Source organism: Myotis yumanensis, unplaced genomic scaffold (genome assembly GCF_028538775.1).
Source record: "Myotis yumanensis isolate MYYU_CA2020_CCGP unplaced genomic scaffold, mMyoYum1.0.hap1 SCAF_4, whole genome shotgun sequence".
Lineage (NCBI taxonomy): Eukaryota > Metazoa > Chordata > Mammalia > Chiroptera > Vespertilionidae > Myotis > Myotis yumanensis.
In genome coordinates this window covers 78,237,154-78,256,084 of record NW_027223755.1, presented here as the reverse complement: position 1 = coordinate 78,256,084, position 18,931 = coordinate 78,237,154, and the positions used below count along the sequence as shown (strand labels likewise).

General features: G+C 43.5%; 1 protein-coding gene and 1 long non-coding RNA gene across 2 annotated transcripts in view; one reads left to right on the top strand and one right to left on the bottom strand.

The window, feature by feature from the left end:
• The first annotated feature begins 73 nt into the window (after window positions 1-73).
• On the top strand, window positions 74-18,876 carry LOC139008860 (uncharacterized). The gene is made up of 4 exons (XR_011471221.1): window positions 74-865; window positions 13,483-13,603; window positions 16,205-16,348; window positions 17,026-18,876. It is a non-coding gene; the product is annotated as an uncharacterized lncRNA (long non-coding RNA).
• MYH16 (myosin heavy chain 16) overlaps window positions 8,816-18,931 on the bottom strand; it is a 54,806-nt gene continuing 44,690 nt past the window's right edge. Inside the window, exons 37-43 of the mRNA XM_070412578.1 lie at window positions 16,912-17,104; window positions 15,625-15,828; window positions 14,519-14,644; window positions 13,363-13,533; window positions 12,587-12,787; window positions 11,304-11,531; window positions 8,816-9,037 (exon numbers count right to left, since the gene is read on the bottom strand). Coding sequence (XP_070268679.1) covers window positions 11,331-11,531; window positions 12,587-12,787; window positions 13,363-13,533; window positions 14,519-14,644; window positions 15,625-15,828; window positions 16,912-17,104 — 1,096 coding nt within the window. The 3' untranslated portion in view covers window positions 8,816-9,037; window positions 11,304-11,330. The remainder of the gene's footprint in view (window positions 9,038-11,303; window positions 11,532-12,586; window positions 12,788-13,362; window positions 13,534-14,518; window positions 14,645-15,624; window positions 15,829-16,911; window positions 17,105-18,931) is intronic.

The window sequence follows — 18,931 nt, the reverse complement described above, 5'->3', positions numbered from 1 at the left end:
TCACAGCGCCTGCGCAGGGCGCCGCGCGGGGGGGTCCGCGCATGCGCAGAGCTCGGGCGTGAGGCTAGTTCCCGGGCGGGTGCGGCGGGGTCAGACCCCCCGTTTGAGTCTCCGTGTTGGCCCTTCTGAAGCGGAGTCACAAACCGGCTAGAAGGTGGTGACGAAGACGCGTAGGTGTCTTACTCCTTTCCTAGAAAATTCTTCATCCTTGTGAACCGAAAGTGTGGATCCGTGGCTGTTTCACAGGAGCATTTGGCAGGGAATGAATTACTGAGAATTGGGGCCTTTCCGGCCTCAGGGACCCTAGGAACGACTACGTTTTTCTCCCTTCAGAGAGCCCCCTCGGAGCCCGTTCCTCTGTGGAAAGCACCTGAGTCCCGTGCTGGGATAGAATCACTTGTTCCTGCCCCCAAGATGCGGGACGCGGGCGTTGGGGGAATTGAGCCGCCGAGACCTTCCCAGTCCGCGTCCGCCCCCCCCCCCCCCCCCCCCCAAGACAGTGCTTGCTTTGCAGATGCTTCCTTAACTTGTGAAGGAAACGGGGATTGCTCGGCCAGCTTGGCAAGCCCAGTGACAGAAAGTAACCACACAGGATGGTCTCATGATAAATTCCTGACTGGGTAGGTCACGGTGGATAGTCCTGCCCCAGTCCCACAGCTTCCTGAGCAAAGGTCAGTCTTTAAGTGAGCCCTGCCCATTGTTCTTACGCAGCTAAGATAACAACTTGGAAATGTCATAGGAATGTTCTTCTTCAGACCTCTGGAAAGCCCGCCTGCAGCACCGGAACACGAGACCACAAAACTCCCTGTTATCTTGTTGCCTGCACACCATATCTATGTACTGTAATTGTCCTCTACGCATCCAGGTAAAAGACGTGTGTGCTTTCCCGTTTTTGTTTTTTATCCAATCTTAGACGTTTCCCTCCTTTGCCTTCCCTGCTTTGATTTCTCCTGCTTCCTTAAAGTACCACCAGTGGATTTCATGGAACCTTCCTTTGATTCTAAATGTATAAAATTAGCTGCAAAACGGCCACTCTCCAGAGCGTTTTCTCAATTCGTTGAGATTCTGTTTCTAGCGTGTTTTCCAAAATGTGGCTCAAATTCATATAAAAGTTTTCTATAGGTTTAGACATGCTTTTGTTGACATACAAATACGCTGAATTTCTAGCTAGACTTGTTGCCCTTGAACTCAGAAATGTAGGAGCAGCACTTCTTCCTCCGGGTCACTGCAAGTTGCTAACCTGCTGCCTATTTTGTTCCTCCTGGTAGTTTATGAGTTTGACCCTAATGCTTGGTTGTAAGGTGATGTTCACAGAAGTGACTTGTCAGTTTCCCAATCTCAGAGTCTCAATCTGTTCTCTGGGGTTAGTTAATTCAGTTGATCATGGAGCACTAATGCGCTGGAAGTAACTGGTTTTACTTTGTCCCATGGCTACAAAGTCTTTGGTTGTAGGAAGATTGAGGACAGATTGAGAGTGGAACAAACATTTTAACTAATCACCCACTCCCAGAAACATCTTTGCAAAGGAAGGACAGCACATGGGAGCAAGGATTCCTATATCTGTAAGTTAAATTCACTAATTGGAAGTATGTAGAGTTGGTACCCAGAGTCAAAATACCAACAGTGTTTTATTTAATTGCCCACCTCTTTACAAAGGTTCCTTCTTTGAAGGAGTTTATAATTGGGTCGATGAAATGAACACAAATCAATGATACCAGATTCTTTATAATACATGACAAGAAAAGAAATAGCCTCAGAAAAGTAACTGAGACATTTAATTTTAATCTCTGGTTCTTTTTTTTCCACAGCAGTTGTTTATTTCTCAATTCCCATTTACATTCCATATTATTTTGTATTAGTTTCAGAGGTACAACATTGTGGTTAGACACTCATATACTTGACAGAGTGTTCCCCCTGATATTTCCAGTGCACCAGACATAGTTTTTATTTTATTTTTTAATTTATTGTCTAAAGTTTTACATATGTTTCCTTTTCCACCAATTGACCGCCCCCCCTCCGCCATTGCCACCCGGGCTAGCCCCCACCTCCCCAGTGTCTGTGTCCATTGATTATGCTAGTATACATGCATACAAATCCTTTGGTTGCTCTCTAACTCCCCTCTCCCCTGCCATTTGTCTCTGGATCTATACTTGTTCATCAAATTATGTTGATCATTATATCCCACATATGAGTGAGATCATGTGATATTTATCTTTCTCCGACTGGCTTATTTTGCTTAGCGTAATGCTCTCCAGTTCCATCCATGCTGTTGCAAATGGTAAAAGTTTCTTCTTTTTTATAGCAGTGTAGTATTCCATTGTGTAGATGTACCACAGTTTTTTAATCCACTCATTTGCTGATGGGCACTTAGGCTGTTTCCAAATCTTAGCTATGGTAAATTGTGCAGCTATGAACATAGGGGTGCATATATCCTTTTTGATTGGTGTTTCTAGTTTCTTGGGATATAGTCCTAGAAGTGTGATTACTGGGTCAAATGAGAGTTCCATTTTTAATTTTTTGAGGAAACTCCATACTGTTCTCCACAGTGGCTGCACCAGTCTGCATTCCCACCAGCAGTGCACAAGGGTTCCTTTTTCTCCACATCCTCGCCAGGACTTGTCATTTGTTGATTTGTTGATGATAGCCAGTCTGACAGGTGTGAGATGGTACCTCATTGTTGTTTTGATTTGCATCTCTCGGATGATTAGTGACTCTGAGCATGTTTTCATATGTCTCTCGGCCTTTTGTATGCCCTCTTTCGAAAAGTGTCTATTTATGCCCTTTGCCCATTTTTTGATTGGATCATTTATCTTCCTTTTGTTAAGTTGTATGAGTTCTCTGTAAATTTTGGAGATTAAACCCTTATCTGAAATATCATTGGCAAATATGTTCTTCCTTTGTTGATGGTTTCTTTTGCTGTGTAGAAGCTCTTTATTTTGATGTAGTCCCATTTGTTTATTTTCTCCTTAGTCTCCATTGCCCTAGGAGCTGTATCGTTAGTATGTCTGCTATTTTGCTGCCTATGGAGTCTTGAAGGATTTTTATAGTTTCCCGTCTTACATTTAAGTTCTTTAGCCATTTTGAGTTTATTTTTGTGTATGGTGTAAGTTGGTGGCCTAGTTTCATTTTTTTGCATGTATCTGACCAAAATTCCCAGCAGCATTTATTGAAGAGACTATCTTGACTCCATTTGTATGCTCTTGCCTCCTTTGTCAAATATTAATTGAGCATAATGGCTTGGGTCGATTTCTGGGTTCTCTGTTCTGTGCCATTGGTCTATATGTCTGTTCTTGTGCCAGTACCAGGTGGTTTTGAGAACCGTGGCTTGGTAATATAGCTTGATATTTGGTATTGTGATCCCTCCAACTTTCTTCTTTTCTCAGGATTGCTGTGGCTATTCGGGGTCTTTTTTTTAATTCCAGATGAGTTTTTAGAGAGTTTTTTCTAGATCTTTGAAATATGCTGTTGGTGTTTTAATGGGGATAGCATTGAATGTATAAATTGCTTTGGGTAGTATGGACATTTTAATGATGTTGAGTCTACCAATCCATGAACACGGTATGTTCTTCCATTTGTTTATGTCTTCCTCCATCTCTATTTTCAATGTCCTGTAGTTTTCCGAATATAGTTAAGTTTATTCCTAGGTATCTTAATGTTTTTGGTGCAATGGTAAATGGGATTGTTTTTTTAGTTTCTCTTTCTGTGAGTTCATTATTGGTGTATAAAAAAGCCATAGATTTCTGGGTGTTAATTTTGTATCCTGCTACATTGCCAAATTCATTTATTAAGTCTAGTAGTTTTTTGATGGAGTCTTTGTGGTTTTCTATGTACAATATCATGTCATCTGTGAATAATGACTGTCTTACTTCTTTTCCAATTTGGATGCCTTTTATTTCTTCTTCTTGTCTGATCACTATAGTTAGCACTTCCAGTTCTATATCGAACAGGAGTGGTGAAAGTTGGCATCCCTGTCTTGTTCCTGTTCTTAGGGGAAATCGATTTAGTTTTTGCCCATTGAGTATATGTTGGCTGTAGGTTTGTCATATAAGGCAGCAGTTCTCAACCTGTGGGTCGCGACCCCTTTGGCGGTTGAACAACCCTTTCACAGGGGTCGCCTAAGACCATCCTGCATATCAGATATTTACATTACGATTCATAACAGTAGCAACCTTACAGTTTTGAAGTAGCAATGAAAATAATTTTATGAGGAACTGTATTTAAAGGGCCAGAAGGTTGAGAACCACTGAATAAGGCTTTTATTATGTTGAGGTATGGTCAACCTACAGCCAATATCATACTCAATGGGCAAAAACTGTTTGTGACTGCAGGGGTTGGTGTATAAAATCATTAAATGTCTCTATAGCTTGCACCGCTGTTGACTCATGTGCTTTTAATAGCCACTAAGCACGCTCTTAGCTGGTCCTCCCTATTCCCGCCTTTTGTTCCGGCCTGCTTTCCCCTCTTTTATGCCTAACTCTTTTTTGTTGTTGTTAATCCTCACCTGAGGATTTTTTTCCATTGATTTTTAGAGAGAATGGAAGGAAGGGGAGAGGGGGAGAAGGAGAGAAAAACATCAATGAGAGAGAGACACATCGATTAGTTACCTCCCACATGAGGCTGGGGATGGAACCTACAACCCAGGTAAGTGACCTTGATTGGGAATCGAACCTGTGACTCTCCAGTGCACAGGCCGACGCTCTAACCACTGTGCCATGCAGGCCAGGGCTATGCCTAACTCTTACTCATCCTTAGGCTTCAGCAAGACATGATTTCCTCTGCAACGCCTTTTATCTCTCAAGATTGGGCTGAGTGCCTCTCCTATAGCATTCTGTACTTACCCCACAGAAGCTTTCTTAATCCCTAAACGTAATTCTCATAATACAGTTTTCCTCTTCGTCTACATGTATGGTTATTATTTTGTACCTATATTTAAAAGTTGTTTTTTAAATGTCTCTAGAGAAAAGTTTTATGGAATAACTGATCCAAAGCCACAAGATCCATTTTTTATTAGCCTAAGTCAGAGTTTAGGAAGTAGACGGAACAATAGTTCCTTCTAATTGCCAGCAGGTTCCCCTCCAGTCTTGTGATTCCACCATAACTCAAGGTTGACCTTTTCACAATAGATCTCCAGCCCCAATTCTTGGTAGCTTGTAGGTGGAAGGGTCGGGGTTTTTGTGATGATTTTGTGATTTCTGGAAGCACTTAACAGATATGCTCCATGGGAAAGACCCAGAACCTGCTGGGTTCCCTACAAAGAACCAGGACTGGTTCACATGTGAAAGAAGGAGGAAGATAATTGATGTTTTTATTATTTGTTTGTTTGTTTATTTATTTATTTATTTATATTTTTATTGATTTCAGAGAGGAAGGGAGAGGGAGAGAGATAGAAACATCAATGATGAGAGAGAATCATTGATTGGCTGCCTCCTGCACGCCCCCTACTGGGGATAAGGCCCACAACCTGGGCATGTGCCCTTGACCAGAATCAAACCCAGGACCCTTCAGCCCATAGGCTGACGCTCTATCCATTGAGCCAAATAGGCTAGGGCTTGTGTTTTTAAATGTACTTGTAATTTGTTTTAATTGGGTATGGTAAGACAAATAGACATGGAAATGACTGTCATGAAGAAGTTTTTATATTCACAACACCCCTAGAAGCAGGAGGCACAGCATGGCATGTGTATGGTAAATAGGAACATGGGCCCCTTCCTATGCTCCAACCCCCCCTCCCACCCTGTGGGAAATAGAGTGAAGGCCATCTGTAAGTGGACCCTGAGACCTTGGGAACCTGGCCAGGAACTTGGTCTAAGAAGGCTAAAGAGAAACTGCTTCTAGATGTGAGCCTGGATTGTAAACAGCTAGTGTTTTGAACTCACACAGGCATGTGCCCCTTCCCCCGCATGCCCTGTTTTTCTCTGTTTTCTGTACTCTATGAAATCTGTGTTGGGAAAGTCTGGGTGGTGGCAAAACAATAGCACCCCCTCCCCCCCATTATCAGTGTGTGCACGTAAGTCCTAATAAACTCATGTCTTTCACAACCAGTCCTCCAGGTTATTTCGTTGGAATCCACAAACAGCTCACTGAGGTTTCCTGGGACCTCAGCGCATTGCATATAATAGCATGCCACTTAGGGCCACATGGAAAAGCACAGGGTTCATCAAGAGGCAGAAAGAATGAGGGGGAAACATGGGCATGAACCTTTACTGTGGTTTCTATGGGAAGGAATGGGTGAGGTAGGTTATGCAGGTTTAGGATTGGCTAGTTTGAATAATTTCAGTGGGCTCTGTGACATAAAGGCTGTCTCTAGTTGTCTAGTACCTGGCTTTGTGTGAGTAGGGCAGGGGAATATTGCCTCCTAGAGTATAAGAGCTAGATAGAAGAGGTGGCTCAGAGTATGAACTCTGGATTGGGTTGGTCTGTGTATAAAAGCTGTTTGCGTCTCTAAGAACTGGCCAGCTTTGGGAGAGGCAGTGTGTCCTTAGGGAGGCCCCAGATGTTGGAGCATCAAGAATATAGAAAATAAGAAAATATAATTAATACAATATTTAGCAATTTTTTGAAAAGCTAGCCCAAAACATTTAGCAAAATCATTTAAATGGTCTTTGCTCCATTTCCTGAAACATGGTGCTTGTGCCTTGATTTCAATTATTGTGGGTACTAACTAATAATATTTTCAAGGCTATTGATTATATCGTTTTAGACTTTTAGGCTATTCTGAAAGTATATGTCCTTAGGCAAAAATAGCATATGTGATTAAGTGAAGTCAATTTTTTATAAATAATGGGTTAGAAACCTCACCTCATCTCATGCTACAAAGAATTTGTAGCTCTGTTTTTAACTGGTTTTGGGCAAGTCATTGAGTTATTTACATCTCCTTCCTGCCACCCACCTCCCTCAAGTGAGGAGCTGCTCTGGAATTCTGTGTTTGTGTGTGTGTGTGTGTGTGTGTGTGTGTGTGTTTGTACTTCAGAGTAGACCATCCTCCAGGAAACAATGAAGAAGTCTTAAAACCTCATGGAATGCCCCTTGCATTTTTCCAGCTAGAGGCCTGCTGCTGTCAGCCCAGCCAAGCCTCCCTTGGAAGGTCAAGTGTTGAAGTCCTTTGGAAAGCTAGAAGACAACTTGGCAAAAGTCCAAGTGTCAAACATAATAGGCTCTATGCCAAGTTATTTTGTTTAAACTTCATATTCCTATGAGACAGATGCTGTTATTATTCCCCATTTAATAGTTGAGAAAACAGGAGGTGAGCTAGGTTAAATTGCCCAGAGTCATACTGCTGGTGAATACTAAATCAAAATAATGGCAAAATAGAAGGAAACATATTCTGGTTTAAGGGTAGGTGGGACTTTTGAACCATGCTTATCAGTCAAAACTGCAATTGGCTGACTTTTTTTGGCTGAAAGGATTCAGGTAAAAATTGGATAACCATTTTTTTCAGAGATGTTATGGAGGGGAATCTCCAACTGCTTGAGAGTTGGATTGGACATCCTCTGAATGTCCCTTTGAACCCAAGAATTCTATAATTCTAAGATTCTGAGTTGGTGTTCACACACAGGAAATTCACACACAGCATTTGGAGACTCTACCACCAGAGGGCAGTGTCTTCACACTTGGTCCATTTTCACAGAAGGAATCAAACCTGGTTCCCTCTGGAACAGCTTGAGAGCACCACGTTTAGAACCATTACAAGGGTGATATGGGCCTATGTGAAGATGGAGAGGGAACTACCAATGGAATATTACTATCCCTTCTTCTATCAGCTTAAATAATGATTTCTGTCTGCCAGTGAATTGGAGAGTTGTCAGACTGCTAATAGTCAAAGGGAAGACACCATTTCCAGAGAGCTGAGGAAAGGTGCGTTCTAGGGGCTGTGAACTGGCAAGGAGCCCTCATAGTGTTGCCCCTGCTATCCCTGCACTCTGAAGACTAGAAAAGTGAAGAGAGGAACAGGATTGAGTAGTGTTAGAAGGTGACAGCAGAAACCCTGTCATACTTGGAATGGTTGAAGGACCCAGGAATATTCAGCCTGGAGAAGAGAAAACCTGGAGAACTGTCTTCCAATAAGGTTGTTCTGCAGGGTCCTGGGTATCAAAACCAGGGTTAGCAAGGGGATACTGCCACAGGGTGGATCTCAGCTTGATTTAAGGAAGAACTTTCTGGTAATGTCTGGAAGGACTACCTTGGGAGGCCACTCATTCTCTATCATTCAGTCACAGTGTGTTTATTTTAGGCCTGATACTCTCTAGTTGCTGAGGAATGTAGCTGTGAGTAAAAAAAAACAATCTGCCCTTATGGAGCTGACCTACCTGTGTCTGAACACATTCTAGAAGATGTGGAGGTGGATCATTTGGAAGCCTCATGTATCAGCCAAGATGGATCTTACCATCCCTCCAGTGGATTCCATACCTTCCTGAACTTTATGAAACCTAGATTGTCTTCATATCTCTGAGACTACCCTCTCAAAATTTGCAAAGAACATCACTAAGACTTCATAGTTTTCATGGTTTCAATAGAAACAAGCCTGTGAATTGGGATATAGTGACACAACAGAACTCTGATATATTGTAAAAATTGCCTTTGGATTTGGAAGTCGTAGAAAAATAAAAATTCTTCACTTAAAAACAACCTCCAGTCAGTCTATTTTTCATATTTCTTTTATTTAAGCTGCATTGGGACAAGTCATTAAAATTGTCCATGTGAGGAATTATTTCTAGAGAACAGCCAGGTCACACAGACTTTACATATTCCATCCTTGACATGAATATGTAGGATCTCAACTGAAACAGACCCACTGCTATTTTTTTTCCAAGTGCTTACACAGCTTGATACAGTCTTAGGGAAGCCATGCTAATTTTAATTCCTCTAATTATTGGGTATTTGTATCCCAAACCCACTTCCCTCCACAGCGATCTTTATTCTTTAGCACCTGTCTCTGGCTTGCACTTTCCTTTGCGTAGCAAATATTCTCAGGAAGACCCAGTTTTCCATTTTCATATATTTTTCCTCTCAATGGTCTGCTGTTGAGATCTGTGTCACCCTAGAGGACAAAAGAGAGAGAGGTTGAGAAAATCCTTGTGGGCCAGAGCTGGAAGTTCTGATATCTTTGCCCCTTCTTGCTAGAAATGCCTGGGCTGGTTCTACACAGGCTTCCTCCCTCATAATGGACACCATTGGGTCATATCTAGCTCATTCTGTGTAAGGTTGAGGTGGTTTAGATAAACCTTCCTTGGGCTTAGCATGCTCAAGCAGGCCTGAACTCCACACAGGCCATTGAGAGGACCAGAGTGTGGTTCCCTGGGATACAATGCTCCCCATGAGCTTGCCTGTGTTGTCTCATGAGGGGCCAAGGGGCTTGTTTTTCTGTTGTGATGTGTCTTCCCAAGAAAGAAAAGCTACGCTCATTACATCCCACAAATTGATTTTTAAAATTAACAAGATTTCCTTATGGAGATAGTGGGATACTTGCACCCAACAGGGCCTTTCACAGCCTCACCCATGCCTATCCTGCTAGCTTCATCTCCCTCCCTGTCCATCACTCTTGCCTTATCATGAGCCCTTCTTCTCCAGTCATGATGCAGCCTTGTGTGAATCCCACCTCTGCACTTTCGTATGTGTTGGACCTTCTATCTGGAGTTCCCTTCTTTCCTTCTCTACCTGGTGTGGGATCAGTTTATTTTTAATTTTTATTAAATGTTTTTTTATTTTCATTTATTTTAATAGCAGAAGCATACTTTTATAAAATACACTGATAATGTCCATGGATGTCATACAGTCTCAATTGCTATAAAAATTTCTAAAAATGTCCTCTTAGTTTCTGTACTTCTGTTATTTTGGAAGGTAAACAGGCACCACCCTTGAGTGGCACTGCTCTAGATTCTTGTACAGGTTGCATGCAGTGTGGAGCTGTTCCACCCAGCCACTCCAGGTTAAATCAGTCACTCATTCCCTGTGATCCCTTCCCAGGAGAGGCAAACACCACATACAGATTATTTGCTCACAGCCTTGTGTTAATTGATCTGTGTGTCTACCTCTCCACTGGATTCTGAGCTCCACAAGGGAGGATGGTCTTTCCTACTCATCTCTGTATTCTATAGTACAGGCCTCGCCCATATTCAGAGCTTGATAGGTATTGTAGGACTTAATATAATGCCATTTGGAAAACTAAACTCTGTGGGGTTTTGACTCAGTGTTGACTCATGAGCTAGTTTGCTTAAGACATCTCATGGCTACAGATGGCATATCTGCTCCTATGACCAACAGGGAAAATGGGATAAGAGAGTGAGGATGGATCAAGACATGGATAACAGACCCCAGGGCTCCCAGCCTTCCAGCCTCTGCATGCTGTTGGCACAGTGATGTGGAGAGAGACCAATCGGACTAGGGCCAGCAGACCCCAGGAATAAACAGTCACCAAGCCAAGGCAGGGGATATGCTTTACGAGGTGTCTAATTCTGGAGGCTAACACTTATCAGGTGGGAAGGAGCTGAAATGCCTCCTGGGTATGGATGGTGCAGGAAACCCATCTGGTATCTCCTTTTGGATCTACCTGCACAATTGATGAGTTCTAGTCATTCCTCCCTTTGGAATAGGGGCTGCTCCCCAGTTCTGTAGGTAACTTTAATTTTGGGGTGAAGTATAAGGGTGCCCATGATGGATACCCATTAAATTCTCAATGTAGAATTTAGAACCATAGCATAATAAAGCTTTTACAAATTTGTCTCCTGTATTCTTTTTAATTGGTTTTGAATTAAGAAAAATAAGAAAGGGCTATTTTAAATTGTCCCTCTAAAATCCCACCTGCACTCAGGCTCAAGAAATGGTACTGCAATGATTATTATTTCCTTAATGCTAGATATCGAAATTCATCCAGTTTGATGAGATCGTCAAGAATAATACTGTGGGGGATGTGAAAGATGAACACACGTTGCCTATAAGCTTGCAATTGCCGCTATGGTTGTCCAATGAAAACAAGCTTTTACTCAGCACCTATTTTCCAGGCTTAGTATTAAGTGGCATCAGACATGGACCTGCTTTCAATGAGCTTTCACTCAGATGGGGACACATCCTGACTACCAGCACCTGTGATACAGGTAAATAGCACCACACCTGAGAGCTTTCAGATTCGAGAGAGAGAGTGTGTTGCAGCTGAAGGGACAGGGGAAGCTTTGGGGTTCTCATTGTGTGAGGTCAGGGCATGACAGCCTGGAAGCCAGGAAGCATAGAAGTCTGAAAAAGCAAAGCAGGGACAGAAGCAGGAAAGGTGAACTTGGAGCATGGCTGTCGAGAGTGGTATCTACACCCACCGGCTGTGAGCTGGGACATGGAGAACATCACTCCTCAGAAAGCGTTTTGGAGGAGCCTGTCTTGGACACCTGGATGATCTCAACGGAGGTGATGCCTTTGCCAGCTACACGGTGTCTGGTGCGCAGCTTGTTCAGAGCAGTCTCCGCCATACCGGCCCGCTCCTCAGCATCATCCAGCTCATGCACTGTTTTTCTGTAGCGAGCAAAGGTCTGGTTGGCCTGCTCCTCCTGCAGCAAAGACACAGTGGAAAGTGGGATGTGAACCTGGCTTGTTCTGGTTAAATGTGTTCTGTTTGTTACCTGTTCTGCATTGTCATCTTAAGAGTGTAATTGTTCTAATAAGGCTTTTACAAAACAGCAGTCCTGGGTCAGGGTCATCCTCCAGCTTACCACGGACAACTGTCTCAACACTTTTAGATAATTCTTTTTGGCCTTGACATCCATATTTCTAAATAAAATGTGCTCTGTTGCTCCTTTTATAATTTGTGGTTTTAGGCATTAGTTATTGGGACCCCACTTGGAAGTTGTGGATTTAGTTCTCCCCCTAGCCCCCACCACACATTTCCCATCCCCTTGTCTTCCCAGTAAAGACGTAGTTGTTTTATTTAGACCATATTTACTGTATGCCTGGCCTCTATTGAGCCTTTGGGGAAAGGGCTTTGAGTAGGTCAGTGGCTGATAGGTTCAACATGGTGGCCCCAGAACTGGCAGCAAATGATAGCAGAGTCAAATATCGATGTCTCGGATGATGGTGGTAAGTGGACATGTGGTGTAGGATTGAGACTTGAAGCCACTATTTGCCAACCAGTTGACTTTGACTTTAACATAAATACCCCACACTGGGCTGTTTACTCACTTGTGAAATGGACTAAAAATACCATATTTCCTGCCTTGCATCAGCAGAATCAAATAAAGGTAAGTCCTTGTATTTAACAGTATGACCAGGAAAGAGAGGTTATCCTGGCAGAGGCCACAGGGTCAGTAGAAGAAGGACAAAGGAAGCTAAGACCTTCCCTGATTTTAGAGCACACCCTTCAGTGGGTACTTCACCCAACATAGATGTTCTTAGAGGACAAGTTTGTTTTTTACATATTCTTATTGCCAGTGTGTAGTGTCCAGTCCACTTCTCACATGATAGTGGGGATGAAGTGCCATAGACATGAGACTCGTGGGAGTCATCTTTTGGCCAATACTTTATTCCTTTCCTGTGGTTAATTCTAATCAAGGCTTGAGACCTGGGCTGGGAAGAAAGGGAGAATTGGGGATGTGTGGTGAGCACCTACCGCCTCTTCAATCTGCCGCTTGTAGACCTTCATCTTGTTCTGTAGCTTCTCCACCAGCTCCTGCATGCGCTGATTGGTCTTGTGGTCCTCCTCTGTCTGGAAGACCAGCTCTTTGAGGCGACGCTCATTCTTCCGTAGAGTCTTGACTGTCTCCACATGCCGCTTCTGCTCGCCATCCAGTTCCGTCTCTAGTTCCTTGATCTGAGGAAGGAGGAGAGGAATGTGGCTGAGGAAATGTATGTTTTTGAACTTCAGAGCTCAGTGACCTTGGACAGGGATGTCATGGCTGCAGTTCCACTTCCTACCCAGAGGTGAATAGGTGAGCCCTGGACCGGAGGGGTCAGGCCCTTTGTAAATTGGTTACTTTCCCTGAGCCTTAAGTTTCCTCCTCTGAGAAATGGGAGAGGCAGGGGTCAGAAAAGGTGACCAAACCTCCTGGGCCTTTCCAGCTTCAACATTCCAGGAAGTAAAAGCTTATTTTAGGTAAGCAGTAAGAGAGGAATAACGTTGGAAGCCGAGACTGGGAACAAAGAGGACGAGTATATGGGAAACTGCTCTGCTTGGGGGCTAAGGAAATTCTGGGGGAAGATGACTGGGAGAGGAGGAGGAGAGGAGACCTCTGTATAAAGAAATTAGAGCTGTTGCCTCAATTTCCTTTTCTTTCCCAGCTCTGGAACAACCTCATCAAATGCTGGGCATATTTTTTTGGAAAAGACCTCCTCCCTACTCCAGCCTGGCCACATCTGTCTCCTAGCCCAGCTCAGTGTTGCCCTCACCCTGGTTTCCAGCTTCATGATTGTGCGCTTTCCTCCTTTCAGAGCCAGCTGCTCAGCTTCCTCCATCTTGGCCTGCAAGTCTTTGATGGTGATCTCATAGTTCTTCTTGATCTTCTCCAGGTGCATGCAGTGGTCCTGCTCTTGCCGGAGCTCTTCTGCCATGCGGGCAGCCTGTGGGAGACCAGGAGAAGAGCACGAGCTGGAGCTGGGTCTGCATCCAGGCTCATAGTGCCTTTGAGAGGTGAGGAACCTTGTCTCCCAGTCTCTCGGAAGCCAAGTGGTTGACCTGAGGAACCTCACTAACACACTGATGGGGTTTGATGCAAGGGGGCTCCAGGCTCCCATGTCCTTCCAAGTGCAAGGGGAGCAGGCAGGGTCATGCACTCATAGCCAGGCCTTCCAATCCCGTGGACTCCACCAGCCTGGTGCTCTCCAGCCAAACTCTTTGCTGTATCATCCAAGAGGGGCATAGCACAAAGGGTGGGAAAATCACAGATCTAGAGTAGGAAGGTGGAGTTCTGTACCCATTTGGTAAGTTGTTTTACCCACTCTTCTTACATTAATTACACAAATATTCATGGAGGACCTACTGTGTGCTATATCTTGAGACATACCAACTAATTAGACCAACATGTTCCTGAGCTCCTGGCATTTCAATAAAGTGTGAGAAAAGAAAATCTGTATTTTCTCAGCCCTAAAGTGGGATACATAATATCTACACTCAAGGTCCATGTGAGCACCCAAAGGGATACTGGGATAAAAATACTTGGCAGCACATCTTGCCAACATCCACCCCTGAGCCCCTGGTCACAGCACCCATTTTCCTTCCACTAACCATCCCTTTAAGCCTGGTTTGATGTTCCTCTTTGCCAAAAAGGCTGCCAAGATGAGTCCACATCGATGGCTCCTTTGGTCTGTGTCCCCAGGCTGCACTCTCTAATCTCTCACATGATCATGTGTAGCTTGTAAGTATTCCTCCAGACTCTGGTCTCCTCAGAGCCGGGACCATATCCCTCTGGCAGGGTGCCAGGACTCCATAGTGACTCAAGGAGAGGTGGTGGCCTTCCCTGCCTAGGGTAGCCGGGTCCTCAGCAGGTGGCCTGGCCTGGGGTGCCCTGTCCCCCTCCCACCAGCAGCAGGTAGTGCACATACTTACGTCAGTCATGGCTTTCTTGGCTCTCTCATCAGCTGAGCGGAACTCGCTGATGAGCTCCTCGTGCTCATTGGAGATGCGCTGGACATCTGATTCCAACTTGCGCTTGACCACCAGGAGGCTTTGGTTCTGGAGGAGGAAATGAAAGAATTGCTGTGAGACAGGAGTCTGCACAGCCCTTTTGTTTCCAGGAAAGAAAATGACCCTCTCCCAGACACGCTTGTCAGACACCCTAACAGGAAATGGCTCTAGGACCCTGCTCGGAGTGAGGGTCTTTCCTTTGTATTCTTCTCTGGATTTTAGAGCAGAATTTGCATCATGAGGAGCCCAGGAATAACATCATTAGGCCTGAGGAGGATGGCAGCTCTAGAAAAATTCTGAACTCAGAACTTGGAAAACCCAGTTCAAGGTTGGGTACTTCCACCTACATGGATAAATTCCTTACCTCTAGGCTTTGGTCTTCCAGCCTCTAAATGGGATAACCCCTATATGTCCCATGTACATTTTTTCATTTGGTAAATTCACATGAGATGATGAGTAAGTATTAAGCCATGCCAGTAAAGGACTGCACTGTGAACAGTAAGCAGTACTGGTGTTACCATTAGTAGCAGACAGGGCTTCCCACTGTTGACCATGGATAAACCACTCAACTCTTTGGCCCATTTTTTTCTTCATTTATAAAATGAAAGTCAGACTTTGGAATATTCTAGATCACTCCCAGTTCTGAAGTTCTAGCCTCAGCTACACTTGTTTAAAATTGGCTTAACACTTAGACTCTTCTGAAGAGTTTCTAAAAGTTTAGATTTCTGGGATTCTACCATGGACCCACTGGATCGGAATCTCCAGGGGAGTCTCTGGGAGCCTGTCTTTAAAAGCTGTACACAGCAGTGCTGTGCACAGAACATGGCTAAGAGGGTGCATTTTATGTTATTATTATTTTTTACCATAACAACAACAACGACAACAAAGTTCTGCTGGTGAGTTTCGAGGACTTGAGGAATGAGGACATTAGCTGCCTCTGAATTCTGAGGGGAGCTCACAGGTCTGGGCTGGCCCTGACATCCTGAGTATGAGTTTCCATGGCACTTCCCAGGGAGCCACCATCCTACCTGGACGTTGACCTCATTGTGTCGCTCTGTGATCTCCACCACCTCTTGTTCCAGCAGCTTGCGGGAGCGCTCACTGCCCTCCAGGGCTGAGCGCACCTCCTCCAGCTCCGTTTGCAGCAGGCTCAGGCGCCTCTCCTGCAGGTTGTACTGCTCCCGTAGCTCCTCGTGCTGCCTGGCATCCTCGTCCATCTGGACCTGCAGATCCTGGGGGACAAGAAGACACAATCTGAGCTCATCTCTTTGGGCTGGCCAGGACTAAGGGTGCTCTGATCTTCACAGACCTGGCTCAGGAGGGAGCTGGGGTGGAAATGGGGAAATGGAGGCCACAGAGGAAGAGTGTGAGGCATAGACCTGCCCGCAGGGAGTCACAGCCTGGTGTTTACAGCAGGGCCTCTCGAGAGTCCTTCCTCAATGAGCTTTGACAGTTACACCTCAACTGGCTAATCCCCATCTCTCTTCCCCTGTCTTGTTATTTCTCCATAGCACTTACCATTTTTTTTTATGCTACAGTTTTATTTATTTGTTGCTTATTGTCTACCTGCAAAGATATTTGTTGTTTCATCCATTCTCCTACCCCTAGCACTTAATACAGAGCCTGGATAGAGCAGGTCTCCAATAAACACATGTTGAATGCATGGAACCAGCTATACATGCTTTAAAGACCAACCTGATGATGAAGAGTGATAAAGGAGGACTTCATCTCTATTTGTGTTTATTTCTTAAGGTGAGTGAGTGGTGGGTACATGGGTGTTTATATTTATTTTTCTATGTCTGAAATCATTTATAATAAGTAAAAAATGATTTTAAAAATTAAGACAGGTTCAACTTCCTGTTTCTCTCCTTTTCCCCTCTTATTCCAGTGGTCCTGGATATGGACTATGGTGGTTGGGACCTCTTATTTATTTATTTTAATAATTTCAGAGAGGAAGGGAGAGGGGGAGAGAAATAGAAACATCAATGATGAGAAAGAATCCTTGATTGGCTGCCTCTTGCACTCCCCACACTGGGGATCGAGCCCTCAACCCGAGCATGTGCCCTGACCCGAAATCAAACCTGGGACCCTTCAGTCCGCAGGCCGATGCTCGATCCACGGAGCCATACCAGCTGGGCGGGACCTCTCATTTATAGTCTCCAAGTCTCCTGCTCCCTGGAATGCCAGCCACCCCATGTTCTCACTCTCTTGCCTTTATCCTAGCTGAAAACATGCATGAAGTTATCTTTCTGTAAGCCTGTAGGCTTGGGGTTGGCTTGCTTTGTGATTAGTTCTTTCCCCTCCCAGGTCACTACCTTGAGTTGCTGTTGTAGCCTTTTCAGTGTCTTCACAAGTTCGCTGTTGTTCTTGTTGGCATGGTCCAGCTGGATTTCCATTTCATTCAGGTCAGTCTCCATCTTCTTCTTCAGGCGAAGTGCCTCTGCCCGGCCCTTGGCTTCTGCATCCAGGCTGGTCTGCAAAGACTCAATGGCCCGCTGGTGGTTCTTCCTACAAGTCCAAGCAGAGAAGGCCTTGACGTACTGGACAAGCACATTCAGTCTATGCTAAACCTAGATAAGAGACTTCTGAGCATCAACATGAGTATAGCATGTTGGAAGGTGAAAGTTTATCACATGTCTTTTGTGATATCGATTCATTTAACATAAAAACAGTCCTGCAAGAAAACTGAGGTTCCAGGATGATGGAAAACATGCCAAAGGTCATCCATTTAGCCCACAATGAGTTGCATTCAAACCTAGATGCTGAGGTCCAGTTTTATTTATTACAAAATAGGAGTTTTTACTATACAAGTTAGATATATATTTATCTTCAAAACAATTCATTGATTGTTCTTAATATATATATATTGATTATGTTGTAATTAACATAAACATTTCCATAAAGCCCTCATATAAACTATATTAATCTCCTTTTATAGGAGGGGACCAGAGGAGTTAATTTAAATGTTAAAAAAATAATTGTTTCATTGAGGCAAATAAATGATTAGCATGTAAAGATCCTGTCCACATTATGCTCACCTCTGCTTCACCCCTGAACACCCACTATGTGCAGGCATGTTGCTGGATTTGCAGTACTTTGAGGTGTATTCAATTTGCAGATATGGGCAAGGATATCATGACATTCTCAAAAGTGAACAAAATTGGAACTCATTTTGGGTTAAAAATAAATACAAGCAAAAACATTGAAAAAAATTAAAGAAGATCTAAATAAATGGAAAAATATTTATGTTTATGGATTTAATATTGTTAAGGTGGGAATAAATGCAATCTAGTCACAAAAAACCACATATTGTATGATTCCATTTATATGAAATGTTCAGAATAGGCAAATTCAAAAAAACCAGAAAGTAGATTATTTGTTGCCTAAGGCTGGGGCTGGTGGTGGTGGTGGGGGAGAAATGGGGTTTGCCTACTAAAGTAAATGGTATTTCTTTGGGGGTGTGATGAAAATGTTCTTAAATTGTAGTGATAGTTGCACAACTAAAAACCATTGAATTTTCCCCTTAACATGGGTAAACTGTATGGTATCTGAATTATATCTTAATAAAGCTGTTGCACACACACACACACACACACACACACACAGTGGCATAGCTAGAAATTTAGGGTGAGGGTTAGGTTTAGCCTACTGGCTATAGAGTCATTGGGCTCCTCTTCACAACATGCTTTCATATCTATAATTTAACTTAATCTTTTCCACATCTCAGAGAGGTGATTAGAAAGCTGTCATCTTCTCATCTGTTAGTTGGAGAATTGCATCTATCTCACAGGTAGTTTTTTCTAATTCTTTATTGTGGCAAAATATACATAAAATGAAATTTACTACCTAACCATTTTTAAGCATATAGTTCAGTGGTATTAAATACATTCATGATGTTGTGCTACCATCTATCTCCATAACTCTTTTTATCTTATAAAAAAATCTCTATACCCATTTCAGTGGTTCTCAACCTTCCTAATGCCGCGACCCTTTAATACAGTTCCTCATGTTGTGGTGACCCCCAACCATAAATTTATTTTCGTTGCTACTTCATAACTGTAATTTTGCTACTGTTATGAATCGTAATTAAATATCTGATATGCTATATGTGTTTTCCGATGGTGTGACGCACAGGTTGAGAACCGTTGCATTAAATGATAACCCCCATTTCTTCCTTCCCCTTAGCCCACTGCAAATACCGTTCTACTTTCTGTCTCTATAATTTTGAGTACTCTAAGTACTTCATAGAAGTAGAATCATACAATATTTGTCCTTTTATAACTGGCTTATTTCACTTAGCATAATGTCCTCAAGGTTTATTTATGTTTTATTATG